Here is a 13,282-nt window from a genome sequence, read left to right on the forward strand (position 1 = left end):
ATAAATAAATAAATAAATAGTGGCTTGAGAAAGTTTACGCACCCAGGCTAAAGTTGGTTAAAAAGAGGAATAAAAAAAAAGAAATATATATATAGTGAATTTTCTCAAAGATGTAAAGTGTGCCCACACAGTTGACACACTTGTTTATTTTCCCTCCCCTGTTAACTTATTTCTAGACAAAATCTCCATATATTGCTTGCAATTTTCTTTTGCAAAAATGCTTTGTTCTGTCCTAATTCAGTCCTTTTTATTAAGCCATGCATATTCCAAAATAAGACCCACACTGAGATTTGTGGATTATCCTGAGTAACTGGGGCAACGTTAATGGAAAAAAGCTACGCTGTTGAGTTTTTCAAAGGTTTTTTGGCAACACAAACATTTTATTCCATTTCCACCACTGTATTATGGTGGTAGCAAGAAGCTGAACAAATAAAACCAAAACATTTTACATTGCTAGCTACTACAAGGTAAAGAAAATGTATAAAGTTTCTGGTTTGAGTGAACTATATTCACCTTGTTTTTAGGTAATAATTAAAATAAAAAATAATAAAAAAACTGCTTTATGGCTCCAAGACAGGGTGACTTTGTTTTCACGGGTGGTTTATGCATTGTCTGTGTATTTACTCTCCACTAAAAATGCAGGATCCATCAGTTAGGAAAGGGTGTGTGTGTGTGTGTGTGTGTGTGAAAGGGGGGACTTTGTAGGAGTACAAGTTGTAAACAACACACCGTTTCAAGAACAGAAGCAAAACAGCATTATCTGTCTCACAGAGTTATACTTGACTTTACATGTGTTGAAGATTGTAACTGCATGTGGCCTAGATTGCTTCCATTAAGGGTGGAATGACATAGTGTTGAAATGAAAATGAAATGCAGTCTCTAGAAAAGCGCAAGGTTATTGGTGTCTTCTACAATTCTGCTCTGCATTAGACTGGAGACCAGATGTTTGCAGGAGAGGACGCTGTACGTAACAGGAAAATAGTCAATAGATATTCTCAGTTCAACACGTAGGAGTATATGAATGAATATTTTTTATTATTGTGTTATGCATACAATAAAATATGCCCAGCCCACACAGGCTTACAGTGCCGTTCTTAACTCTTCATAATACAGACAATACAGAAGAAAATGTGATTAATTTGTCAACTTCTCCTAGTTCACATAGTTTGCACAACCTTTTATCTTCTTGGATGTCTTTGAATCTACCTACTTCATAGTAAATTGAGAAGTGACTGTTTGTTGAAGCTGACTTTGCTGTCATCTAGCTTGCTTTCTTCTACCAAATAAACAGTTCTGCAAAACTTGTTGCACTGATTTAGTTTTTTCTTTGTGTTGAGTAATAAGGAATCCCATTCTTTGTTTTTATTTCCTAAAATGTGACATTATCCTGATGAGTTGGTGAATTGAATTGATATTGATTGCATAAAGTGTGAGTTTGTTGCATAGCTTATGTTTTATTGCTTCTAAAGATAAACTATTTACACTTAGGCTGATTCTTTACAGGAAGAAGACAGAGGGAATGTGTTTTCCTGATCAGCATGCAAAAGCAGCATTTGTATTGGTTAAATGTACGTAGTATTATGGAGCTGTATAATGTAGAGTCTTGTGTGAGGTATCATTGAACTCAGCAGGGAGTTTCCTTTTCATTGGTGACAATTTGTAGTGTCTGAGTGCCGCGCAAATGCACGGTCGCAAGGTGCAGCTTGCACCAGAAACCTTGACACACACAGATTAGCGAGGGCCCGTCCAACGCTGCTTGCAGCTTTAATTTCCTTTACGACTAATTATCTGTTAATAAGTTATGTTGACATTAATTATCTTATTTCCATATCAAAATTGGAATCTTGTCAGACTCATCAAGACATGGTTTGGACAACTGTAGAGAAGCAGGTTGATCACAATATAACTGTTTTCTTTTCCTAACCCTGCATGCAGAGGTAAGATGAAATCTCGGTAGTCCTTACTTGACTGACTCTCATGGGTATTCATTCATAAAGCAAACAGCATCTTTATACTCCGGATGTTTGTAATATCTGATCACTCCTACATTCATAGCAAGTGTATCTTCTTAATGCTTCTGTTAGATTGCATCTGGATTGCTTAATTGACTGCATTGATTATAGGGGGGTGTAAGAAAATCTAAAATGCAGGACTTGTTTTGCTGAGGGCATTTTTGTCTGTTTGATTCCACAAGCTGCTCATGTTCAACAGACTATATTTTCCAAGCCAATAAGACACTGCAGTGTGAAAATGTTTCTTGCCTCCAGTCTGAAAATGCTCAATATGGCATAGAGCATCTCTTGTTCTCTGCACAGCCTGCAGCACTTGGATGGTCTTGTTAAATTCAACCGCGCTTCAGGTGAAAGTGAAGAAAACTACCAGCTAACTGTTGGGATTCTCTACATATGTTGACAGGACGTTTTGATTTGCAAAGTTTGGTGGGAAGAAAACACCATGATTATTCAGTTTAGTCAGAATGTAATGAGAGAAGATCCTTGGAGACATGCTTTATGATACAGGGTTAAAAAACGAAATGAAAATGTACAATGTTTAGTACAGTTAATTTAAAAAGCATACTGTAGCTTATAGCCACTGTCACATCTTTGTTGTTTGACCTGGAAATGATCTGTTTTTCCACATGCATACTTTATTTACTTTAATTCTCTCTCTCTGTCAGACACAAACACAACATCCCCTCTAGTTTTCTCTGTCTCTTCAAATTGAGTGAAAACAAGAAACATTGTACATCAAAGCTGTGTTCACTACATTGGCCCCGCTGTGCTTTACAGCGCTTGCCTTTTGTTGTTGTACCAGGGGACATGGATACCAGACTGTCACATACAGAGTTAAAAACGGAGACAGTCCTTCCTACTTTACCAATGGAAAAAATGATAAAAAGGCATGAGGAAAACTATGCTAATAGATGATGCCTTGCAGCAGGAAGAGGTTGCGTAGAGAAGATTGTGTTATAAACCTTACAGAGAACAAGCTGCCCAGAAGAGACGTTTCATCATGTGTTTTGAGTGCAGGGAGGTGTGCAAAGTGAAGCTCCGCACTGTTGTGAAAGGAAGTAAAGTGGCCATCAAGGAGTAGAAGAAAACACTAACACGTTTGAAGTGAGCTATTTATAGCCGAAGAGAAGAAGATAAATAAAGTAAGAATTGCAGTGCAGGAGGGATTCAGCATTGTTTATCTTCAGCAATCATTATGATAGAATAATAACATCAATGTAACCTGATGCACTACTCTGTGCCTAAAATAAGCAGATACTAATTAAAACAGCTACTCATATAATGTGAACTCTAACAGATTAGGGTCTGGAGATTGATGCTTCAGTAAAAAACCTACTACTACCATCTGTCGGCACAGATAATGTGTGATGTAGGGATTAAATACTGGGGTTAATGCACAATCATATTGTACTTTAGTGCTTTTACTCTGCTGTCAAAATAGGGTCTTAATTGCATTTTCTCATGTAACTTTAATGCAATACATAAAATAGGCTGGGAAGATCTTTTTAAAATATTACCAAGGAGTTGTTGGGGACATTACTGGAGATCTAGTTCTCTCCTTTTGTCTTTGACTCTAATGGAGGAAAGGAACACCTTTGTTTAAACCACCACTCTGTGGGTGCAGGTCATTTATTGGCGTTTTGTGTAGAATGCAAGTTGATCTTTGTAAAGAAACATCGAAAAGTGAAGGGATAAAAGGGAAATTATTTGGGGAACGCCCCTTTTCAGTGGAAATGGGACCACCCAGTGACTATTGTCATGGAGACTCACTCAACCATGTTGGTTTTACGCAGGAGAGGAGGCTGAAGCAATTACAGAAAATGAAAGTGATGTGAAAAATTGCTTGTAAAGAGAAGTCGGGGGAAGGAAGAGACAGTTAAATAAGAAAGGCATTCCACATGTCTGTCATTATCCATTTGGACAAGTCAAGATTTAAGGTATTTGTCTTAGAAGTGTGTGGAAGTACTAAAGATGGTCTGCTACCATTTTTGCTTCCAGATACCAGTTCTGATACCTGAATTTGCGTATTGGCCGATACAGAGTACCGATCCGTAAAATTTTAACAGCTGTATACTACTATCCCTGTATGGTTGTGATGTGATTTCTATCTTTGTTGTCGGTCTGGCTCCGGTTAAACTTTGTGAAACATGAACAAACACAAACAATGAATGCAACAGAACATTATATTATTTTTTTTATCCGATTTGACAGTCAGCGGAAAAAAGAACATAAATAAACTACTTTAACATAGATTTTTCTTAGGGCTTTATTATGTGGTATCAGATTGGTAAATAAACCCCCGTACTGATATTCATACCAGCATTTTAGGCAGTATTAGGGGCATTACTAATACTGGTATCGGTATCTGAACATCTCTAGAAAGTACAAAACTGCTGCTTCAGTGGTCGGCATACTGTAAGTAAACTAGTACCACTACCGTTTAATTTCTCCTGGTACAGTACAATAGAGATGCAACTAACAATTCATTTTCTTACAGATTTAACTGCAAATTTCTTTTTTATTTAATTGTTGGTCTATAAAGTTGCAGAAAAATAGTGATGGGTCCTTGCTAAAGCCCAAGTTGCTGTCCTCAAATTGCTTGTTGTTTTGTTTGACCAACAGTCCCTAACCCAAAGATAGTCAATTTCGTATCACAAATAAAAAAGCTAATCATCACTATTAAGAATTTGAAAGAGGAGTGTGTTTCACATGACTGGAGCAATCAATAATTTGTTTCAATACTTTGCCTTGCAAAATAAAAAAAATGATTTTCTCCCAAAAAGCTAAAAGCCTTTAAAGGTATGTTGGTTCCATATCCAGTCTACTTTAGCCTGGATGCCAGCCGAACTTAGCCCTGCCCTCAACATTCGAGGTCTTACTAGAACCTGAGTCTGACAACTTAGCACTTCTATAAAATGTCTTCCAAAAACTTTTAGATCACTTCTTGTTTTGTAGGCTTTCAGTCAAATCATTTTCCATGAGAAGCAATCAATACACTAACTAGTCAACATTATAAGCTTTTAATATGAGTAAACATGCCGGATATCATTTGGTGCTTTTGGGAAGCAATGTCCTCTGTGGAGTCAGTGCAATCTTGTCGTAAAAGTCTAGATCCAGCTCAGCTCATGAGACTCATGAGAACAGTCAGCTGTTTTTGTGCCAGAGCAGCAAGAATTAAACTCAGGCTAATATATTTATATATAATATACTGTATATAGCCATAAAACTTTAACTAAAATCTCTCAATTACATGGGAAAACAGCAATAAGCACAATATCATATTAATAACAAGCGTATTATAATTTCAGGTTTAATTTATTATGTAATTATGAATGGCTGCTGATCAGGTCACTTCATTAATCAATCATCATAATATAAAGCTGTTTCTGTCCTAGTCTGGATTAGGTTGTTAGAATGTTAGATTGTGCTACGTGCTATGGTTTGGGTTTGGAATAGTTGAGTTTGATAAAGAAGCTTTGTGTGGGCAGTCATATGGTGTGGTGGTGATAGCAGCCCCAGCTCTAACTGTGTGGTCTAAGTGTGCCTTCTTCTCAGTCCTATTTTGAGCCGACAGCAAGAAACCCTCTTGGTGTTGTATTTGAAATGTCTTTGTGGGTGTTTGGGCTTTTTGATGGCATCCACTTAGATAGCACCCCTTTTTCCATCTAAAACTGAAGAAGAGCCACCACTAACCTCACCGCAGAGATGCAGATAAGCTTATGTCATATACCACACCCTCAGTTTGGGGCCTGTGAGATGTACTGCATGTAAATAAGTGATGCGCGTGTTGGTGTTGTAAACAATTGCCAGCTTAACAATATATCTGTCAATCTGTTTTTTGGCTTTGTTTTTATAAAGGGGGAAATTCAGATTGAATGACAAAGGTATCTAATTCTGCACCGGCTTGGTTTTGTTAATAGAGAATAATCATTCTGAAAAGAAGACCATTAGGCCTCTTTAAATCACAGAGCCAGGTCCACACTGGCTGTAACAGTCTGGCTTCCTCATGTTTCAGTCTGTTCAGCCCCCTCCAAATGGTTTAGACACTGATTGCCTATAGGGAGTAAAGCAGTCCTCCTTTCTGTGAGAAGCAACTACTGCAAACAGCGCAGAGTGAAGGGGGTGAAAATGTCCCCCATTGGCTGAATTCTCTTTGACCGGAATGCCAAACACAAAAAGCTCTGCCAGATGTTTTTTTTTTAAACTTTTACTTTCCCTTTTTGTGTGGTTTTGAAAGACCCCCCCCCCCCCCCCCCCCCCCCCCCCCCCCACCCACCAGTGAAGGGTGTTGTGAAGCCCAGCTCAGCAGTCTGTTGCTCATCTCTCTTTTTTAACTCTCATCAGAGGAATGGGAGGGTCATGGGGGGCATGAGCTCTGAGGATTTTCTCTTTTTTAAACCCAGTCCCTCCCAAATCTGTTTGTTTTCTTTTTTGTGTTTGTGTGCTCTCTCACAGGGAAAGTGTTTTTTGTTCAACCACCTGCCTGTTTGTTAAAATATCAAGGAAACTGAGTTAGTGGCTCTGATTAAATGACAAACGTATTATAAAATGTTTAATGCACACAGTTTTCACCCACAGTTAAGGGAAGCACAAATGGTTTAAAACAAGACTTTCAGATTGATTTTTGTGGTTTGGGATTTCATTGGCTTGTCGAGAATAACTGCAGCTAGCATCAGAATGAGCAATGGTATGGCTGACTCTCTGACATGATTGCCCATAGAGGAGGATGGTCTTGATTTTGGAGCGGGATTCACATCATGCTGTCTAGTAAGCAAGTTTGTCAAGGAGACAGAAATTGGTATCATGGGAGAGGGGAAATAGTCAAAAGTAACCATGCTGGGATGGAAGAATAGGTTATTCTGCCAATTTAGTGGTCACCAGCAGAAACAAATTACACTAAGATAGAAGTACTGTGTTGTGACATTACTTTACAAGGTGCTTTCACACCTTACCTGATTTAGTTTGGTTTTAACTCTGGTTTGTTTGGTTTGCTTTGCTTGGTTAAGGCTGGTGTAAAAGCCATCAAACACATTGGTGTGGACAAAAAAGACCTAAAAAGGTAAGTCTCAGTAACTATAACATAACATTACCATAGAGGTGCCTTTTTAATAACATTACCATAGAGGTGCCTTTTTAATAACATTACCATAGAGGTGCCTTTTTAATTCATATATATATACTATATATATATATATATATATATATATATATATATATATATATATATAAATATATATATATATATATATGAATTATAAGATTGAGTCAGGACTAATAATGCTCATGTTAAGTTAAATCTTTGTGAAGACAAAAAGTGCAGCATGACCTACTGTTAGTCATCAGAATTTCCCTATGTGAGTATATGTATGTACTGTAGTACTGATGTGATGATACAGGATATCCTCACAACAATTGTCCAATGAATGAGTACCCTCAGATGACTTTATGTTTACCGCTTGTGATTTGTTTATAAAAAGCCAGAACACTAAAAGTTAGTTTTTTATATACTTGGTCTGGATCAAATGAACTGAACTACAGATTTGAAGGTGACCTTATGCTGGAAGGCCTGGGTTCACGTCTGCATGACGGCAATAATCTTTTGAATCTAAAGCCAGGAATATCACTGACCTTTCTGGTCTGCTTTGTATTTAAATATCTCAAATGTAGTGACAGTGAAATACCCTGGAACATTTTCCCAACAGACATCATCAGGTTTGCTCATCCATCCATCCTCACCAGGAGTAACAAATGCAGTTAAAGGAAAGGAAAGCAATAGCCTGGTCTAAGTAGTTGTAGCCTGAGGCGGATAGAGGCCACAGCACGTTCACATACCTCCCGTCTCCTCTAAGAGTTGACGTCACCGGCCCTCATCTTGTCATAAATCTGCCCTTTCACTTCTATTTTCTGAGTTAGTAGTATCACAGCTGCTGCGTTTCTTGTCTGGTCCTGTACGTCAATGACCTCTTCACCGTCTTCCTTCTGCTGCCTTTTTTGCTGCAGTAAAAGTTGTCACATTATGAGAAGTTGAGTAACTTAACTTATGGTGAACTTGACATAAACTCTCCCAGTGGTGTGTTGCACAACTACCTTCTCTCCCCTTTTCCGCTGTCTCTGTCCCGGCCTGTGAAAAAATCCAGTTTGACAGCTTTAGTGACGGCAAGCAGAGGCACTTTCACATGTTTAGCGTTGTACTATTCAAGCTGTTGCACTTGAATTTTTACTGCATGTTGTAGAGATTGTGAGCAGTTATTAGACACTCTCATGCAGTGACACACAACCCGGCTTTTGGTTGTGACTGTAATGTAAGAATGTACTCAGTGATGGCTGCTCTGTCTCTGTGGTTGTGGCCTAATTGAAGTGGAATTGAATATCTTGGGTTGAAAAAACAGCCAGCGCTTCAGAGTGCTCCCATTTGGATTTCATAATATGTAGCCACACAGAAGATATCAATCTTTCCACCAGTAATGGAATCTTTTATATGGTCTCATTTATGCACCTACACTCATCAGTCATAATTCTCTTTTGTGGTTACACTTTATCTGTGCTCTGCCCTCTCAGTAAAGAATAAAGTGGAAATCACAATACAAGTAAGGAAAGACACAATCTTGTATCTTAAATGTTTTTTTTTTTCCTTGTGTCTAGTCTGTGGAAAAATCTATATTGTTGTCCACATAAACATTACATCACAATACTTTCTCTCTAATACATACACTTATCAATACAGTTTTTTCCATTTTAACTGTATTTTGCACAGCAGGTTTGAAAAACAATATATGTTATAAATGTCATTACCTAGCTCCATTCATAAACCGCTCTATAAGAAGTATTTAAATGTAATTGGGTTGTAGAGGATATTTAACTGTCAGTTTCAGCTCCTGAAGGTTGTTGCTACCACACAGCGTGCCACAACAGCTGATAGCCTTACATGAGATTACATATATAGTAGACACTTTTTCTTGATTTTTCAGACTGAACAATTGCAGACACAAAAGTTTTACAAAATTCTATTCATTCTTTGAATTCAGCCTTATCTTCACAGAAATGCATCTGCATTTTTACTTCCATCATTTATTCCAATGATCTTCCTTCCAGCTGCAGACTTTTAACGTAGGTGTTTGCTAAATAAAAATTGGATTGTGTGCATAGTTCTCATACGGTGAGATGCCTTTTATCACAATAAAGATTATCACAACTACAAACTCATCTCTTTATGCATGTTCCTAAATATATTTGTGAACAGATGAATATAATTCCTCGGCGGTCAAGGTGATCCAGCAAATCCATGTCAATTTACCTCACCTAAGGCCTGTGAAATAGAGCATGTAATCGCTCCCTGTTTGTCTCAAAAACTAACAGTCCAAGGTTGTGTGTGCGTGTGTGTTTGTGTGAGAGAGAGAGAGAGAGAGAGAGAGAGAGAGCATTGAGAACAAGCACATACATTGATTCTGCATGTGTGTGCTGCTCAAGGGGGTAAGCCAACCTCCATAAATCGTAGCTCCTATGGCACCATTTTAATGCTACCTAGCACTCACCCGCCTTTAGCATTCCGTTCAATGCCATTCATTTTGGTGCCACTTTGACAGCAAAAAACTTTATCTGAAGCGTTTAAAAACTTTTATTTGACAATTGTCGACAGCCCGTGAAGTCACAATTTTCTAAAGTGAAATTACTCCGAACATTACAATAAGTCTAATAATACATTAAAGACTAAAGGCCAAGTACTCATGATCTATCCCCTATAGTGGCTGTTTGAAAGTTTGGCAATGTTTACAAGGCACTGTCTGGACCAGATTTTTAGTTTAGTTTTTAAACTTGAACCTGTGTGAAATTGTTCCTATGCTAATAATCACTATGATGCTGCTGCATGTATGTGGCAGTTGGTAGTGTGTTACTCCTTGGCTCACCCCAGTCCTTTTCTTCTCCAAAGGAGGACTCCATGAAAGATGACAGAGGAGGTGATTGTTGTAGCCAAGTGGGACTACACGGCCCAGCAGGACCAGGAACTTGACATCCGTAAAAACGAGCGTCTTTTCCTGCTGGACGACTCAAAAACCTGGTGGCGTGTCCGCAACGCCGGCAACCAAACTGGCTATGTGCCATCGAACTACGTTGAGCGCAAGAACAGCCTGAAGAAAGGCTCACTGGTGAAGAACATTAAAGACACACTGGGTAAGAAGAATTTAGTTTCACTCTGCTTAAATATCAAAAGGTTGCTTGTGTGTTTTAAGTTAAATGTCAGTAGATTATTTTCAGTAGAAGTGGAAAGTCTCTGTTCTTTTCAATCCTCTGCTCCCTTTTAAAGGAGATGAGATGTGGTCATAAACAGTGGTCAGTTTGTGTGCATTCATGTGAATCTTCTCAGAAGTAAAATGATTCCCTCCCTGTGCCTCTGCTGGGAGCTGTCACTGTGCACTCCAGGGATCCTGTTGCGTTGGCTGTTGCTCTCAGCTGTCAGCACACTGTCTCAGTCCTCAGTCATGACTGGAATACATTAGACTGTATGTAGCCATAGCTGCCACTTATGAGAGTAGACTGTTGGTCAAGAGTTCTTTTTACTTTGATGGAATTGGGCAAGACAAAAAATAAAGCTAAAAGGTCTATTTATAAGCTCCATAAGGGCAAATTGTAGTTCTTTATAGCCCGATATGCAAAAAATAATTAGTCTAAGAATGTGAAATAGTTAAATAGAAGAGATTGCTTTCATATGCACATAGTGACGTTTTGAAAGGTCCCTTCCTTTTTATTGGTGACTTCATTAATTGTATCATTGTATATTGAATGCATGCGTGTGTGCGTTTGTGACGCACATAGCTCTCCCACATGTCAGCAAGCAGTGGCTTTAACCATTTCCCATCACAGTTATCTTGTGTTATTATTTTGATTACCGGAGGGCTCTTTGGTGCAGCTGTTGGGAAGAAACTGTGGCCTCTGAGCCTTTAGCCTGAGCTTCAAAACATCTGTATGGGGCATCATGAAATTGGTTTAATTTATTTTGACTGCTAGTGAGACTAATGATCTCATAAGGTTTTCCAACAGCATGATCTAATTTCTTTTAAAAATTTTACAATGACAAAATTGTTGGGACTAAATTTGGAAGTGTGTTTGTATATAGTTCAAGTCAACAATGAAAGAATAAAGCTAAAAATGATCAGCTTGCTCTACTGTCTTGTAGCAGGAAAAGCAAATGCCGGTGCATGACCCAGAATCATTAAAAAAGGTTAATCTGTTTTGACAATTCTAGCATCAGTTACCACTTTTTGTCAGCCTGGTAGAGGAAGAGATAGAGAAACGGAGATGTGGGAGAAAATAGCAACGTGGTAGAAATTCTAGCAAGACAGAATGATCAAGAAGTTCAATTGTAATAAAAATAGTAACTGTGTGGCCCTGAAAGACAGACAGGTTTAGAGATGTGGGAGGAGAGATTATAAGGAGATAAGGGGGGTATGGTGTTCCATGCGTTGATTCCTTTTGGCTCCCTGGGACACTGCAGCTTGATGTGTGCCGGCATGGCACAGCCTGCCACTGTCACCCTCACCAGAGTTTACTGTGTGCAGAGAGAGCACGCATCTCCCCCTCACTCCCCCACTTCCACACTGTTCCCATCAGCCCCGTCCTCGGTCACTGTAGGTTTCTGCGTTTCTACGATTAGTAGATTGATTAGTGGAGAAATCAGCAGCCTTAATGGTTGTGCTGGAATGATAGATTACTACTCTGTCCCTTTTTATATATCGACATTACAGCATTATGGCCTAGTTCCATTTTAGTCTAAGTAGTTTGCTTCCAGCCAATAGCTCTTTAGTGTTAAAAGCCTGATCAAATTCAATAGGCGAGAGAGAGAGAACGTTTTCATGAAGAAGTGGTGAGCAAAAGGTAAGTCTGGGGGCTAATGGAACGTACTCACACACTTAAATAGAGAATCTGATTGGCTTAGAGGGTGATTACTTTATCTCGTCTATAGTCTTTGGCTCTTTTTCTCTCTTTTTCCGCCTCTTCACAAAGTCTGCATGTTGTGATTATGCAGACAGTCTGTGATTACTTTTATCTCCAGCTTTTCCTCCTTATGCACTGTGCTTTAATGTGGTTGTATTATCGTCATTCATCCAGGCAGAATTGCATTGTAAATGGCTCCATACTGCTTTGTGCCCCAGTTTCCTCTCTCAGGAAATAAAGACAGTAATGGGTGAAAAAACTCTGCAAAGGTCCTACTCATTGCTGAAACTGGGCCAGTACAAACTGGCAAGTTAGATATCTGTTTTTACATGACAACAGTGTGAGTGTGTGCGTGGATGAATGTAAGGCGAATGTGAAGCACTTTGTCCTGTCCTTGGATCAAAAAGTATTATATCCCTGCAGTCCATTTCACTCAGCACTGTTGAGCAAAATTGCCCCATTTCCTATTCAAACTTTGAAAAGAGGGGAAAATGTGCAGTTGTGTAACGCACAATATGTGGCCTACAGTAGTTTACCTTTGGGACCTTTGTTGCATAACATACCCTCTTCCCACGTTGTTAGGCATGCTATCACCGTGGGTCTGTGGATGGCAATGTTAGTGTGTCTTTCTGACACTCTGTTAATTGTCTTATACTTATTTTTTTGTGCATCATTTGTGCCCCAAATGCTGCATGTCCAATTTATTTACATTTTTCTTTTCTGGCCTTTTTTGGCAGGTTTTACACACAGTAATGCGTGCTTTCATCACTGTGGCACTTGGAATATTTAGTAACACTGCTAGGGTCATTTACATTACCACATAGCTCATCTGTGATACACACAGACCTTTTTAAATCAGACAATTTATCATTTAGGGGCCAGGTTTTGCTTTTTCATTATGCCCACACATCAATGTGGGTGGTGTGGTACTGTGTGGACTCATACAGTAACTTCCACAACAGCCCTCCACTGTAAGCTATCTAGTGAAGCAATATTCTGCAACATGCTGTCATCTAGGCTTTCATCAATTCATTACCCTCTGAGTTGAAGTCCTCTGGGCTTGAAAAGCTAGTTTCCTTCTACAAGATAATAATGTAGGTGAAGGTTGGGAGTGAATGTGTGGGAGGATGGAATATAGCCTGCTGCTGCTCTAACAAACAGGCCAGTGCCTTGAAGTGGAAATGAGTGAAGAAGAAAGGTGTTTGTGTAAGTGTTTACACTTGCTGGAGTCAGTGTTCGCTACCTTTTAGGGCATTACCGAATAGGGTAGTTAAGACGTCATCAGCTACTCCCCAAAAGTCAACGAATAGTCAAATATTTGTAGGATATACGGTATATGT

The 13,282-nt window shown here is 38.9% G+C and overlaps 1 protein-coding gene across 1 annotated transcript in view; it reads left to right on the top strand.

The window, feature by feature from the left end:
• Nucleotides 1–13,282, top strand: part of nck2a (NCK adaptor protein 2a) — a 35,192-nt gene that overhangs the window by 14,129 nt on the left and 7,781 nt on the right. Inside the window, exon 2 of the mRNA XM_034886330.1 lies at nucleotides 9,940–10,181. Within this exon, the coding sequence (XP_034742221.1) occupies nucleotides 9,956–10,181 (226 nt within the window). The 5' untranslated portion in view covers nucleotides 9,940–9,955. The remainder of the gene's footprint in view (nucleotides 1–9,939; nucleotides 10,182–13,282) is intronic.

The sequence above is a fragment of the Etheostoma cragini genome, chromosome 11, assembly GCF_013103735.1.
Source record: "Etheostoma cragini isolate CJK2018 chromosome 11, CSU_Ecrag_1.0, whole genome shotgun sequence".
Classification (NCBI taxonomy): domain Eukaryota; kingdom Metazoa; phylum Chordata; class Actinopteri; order Perciformes; family Percidae; genus Etheostoma; species Etheostoma cragini.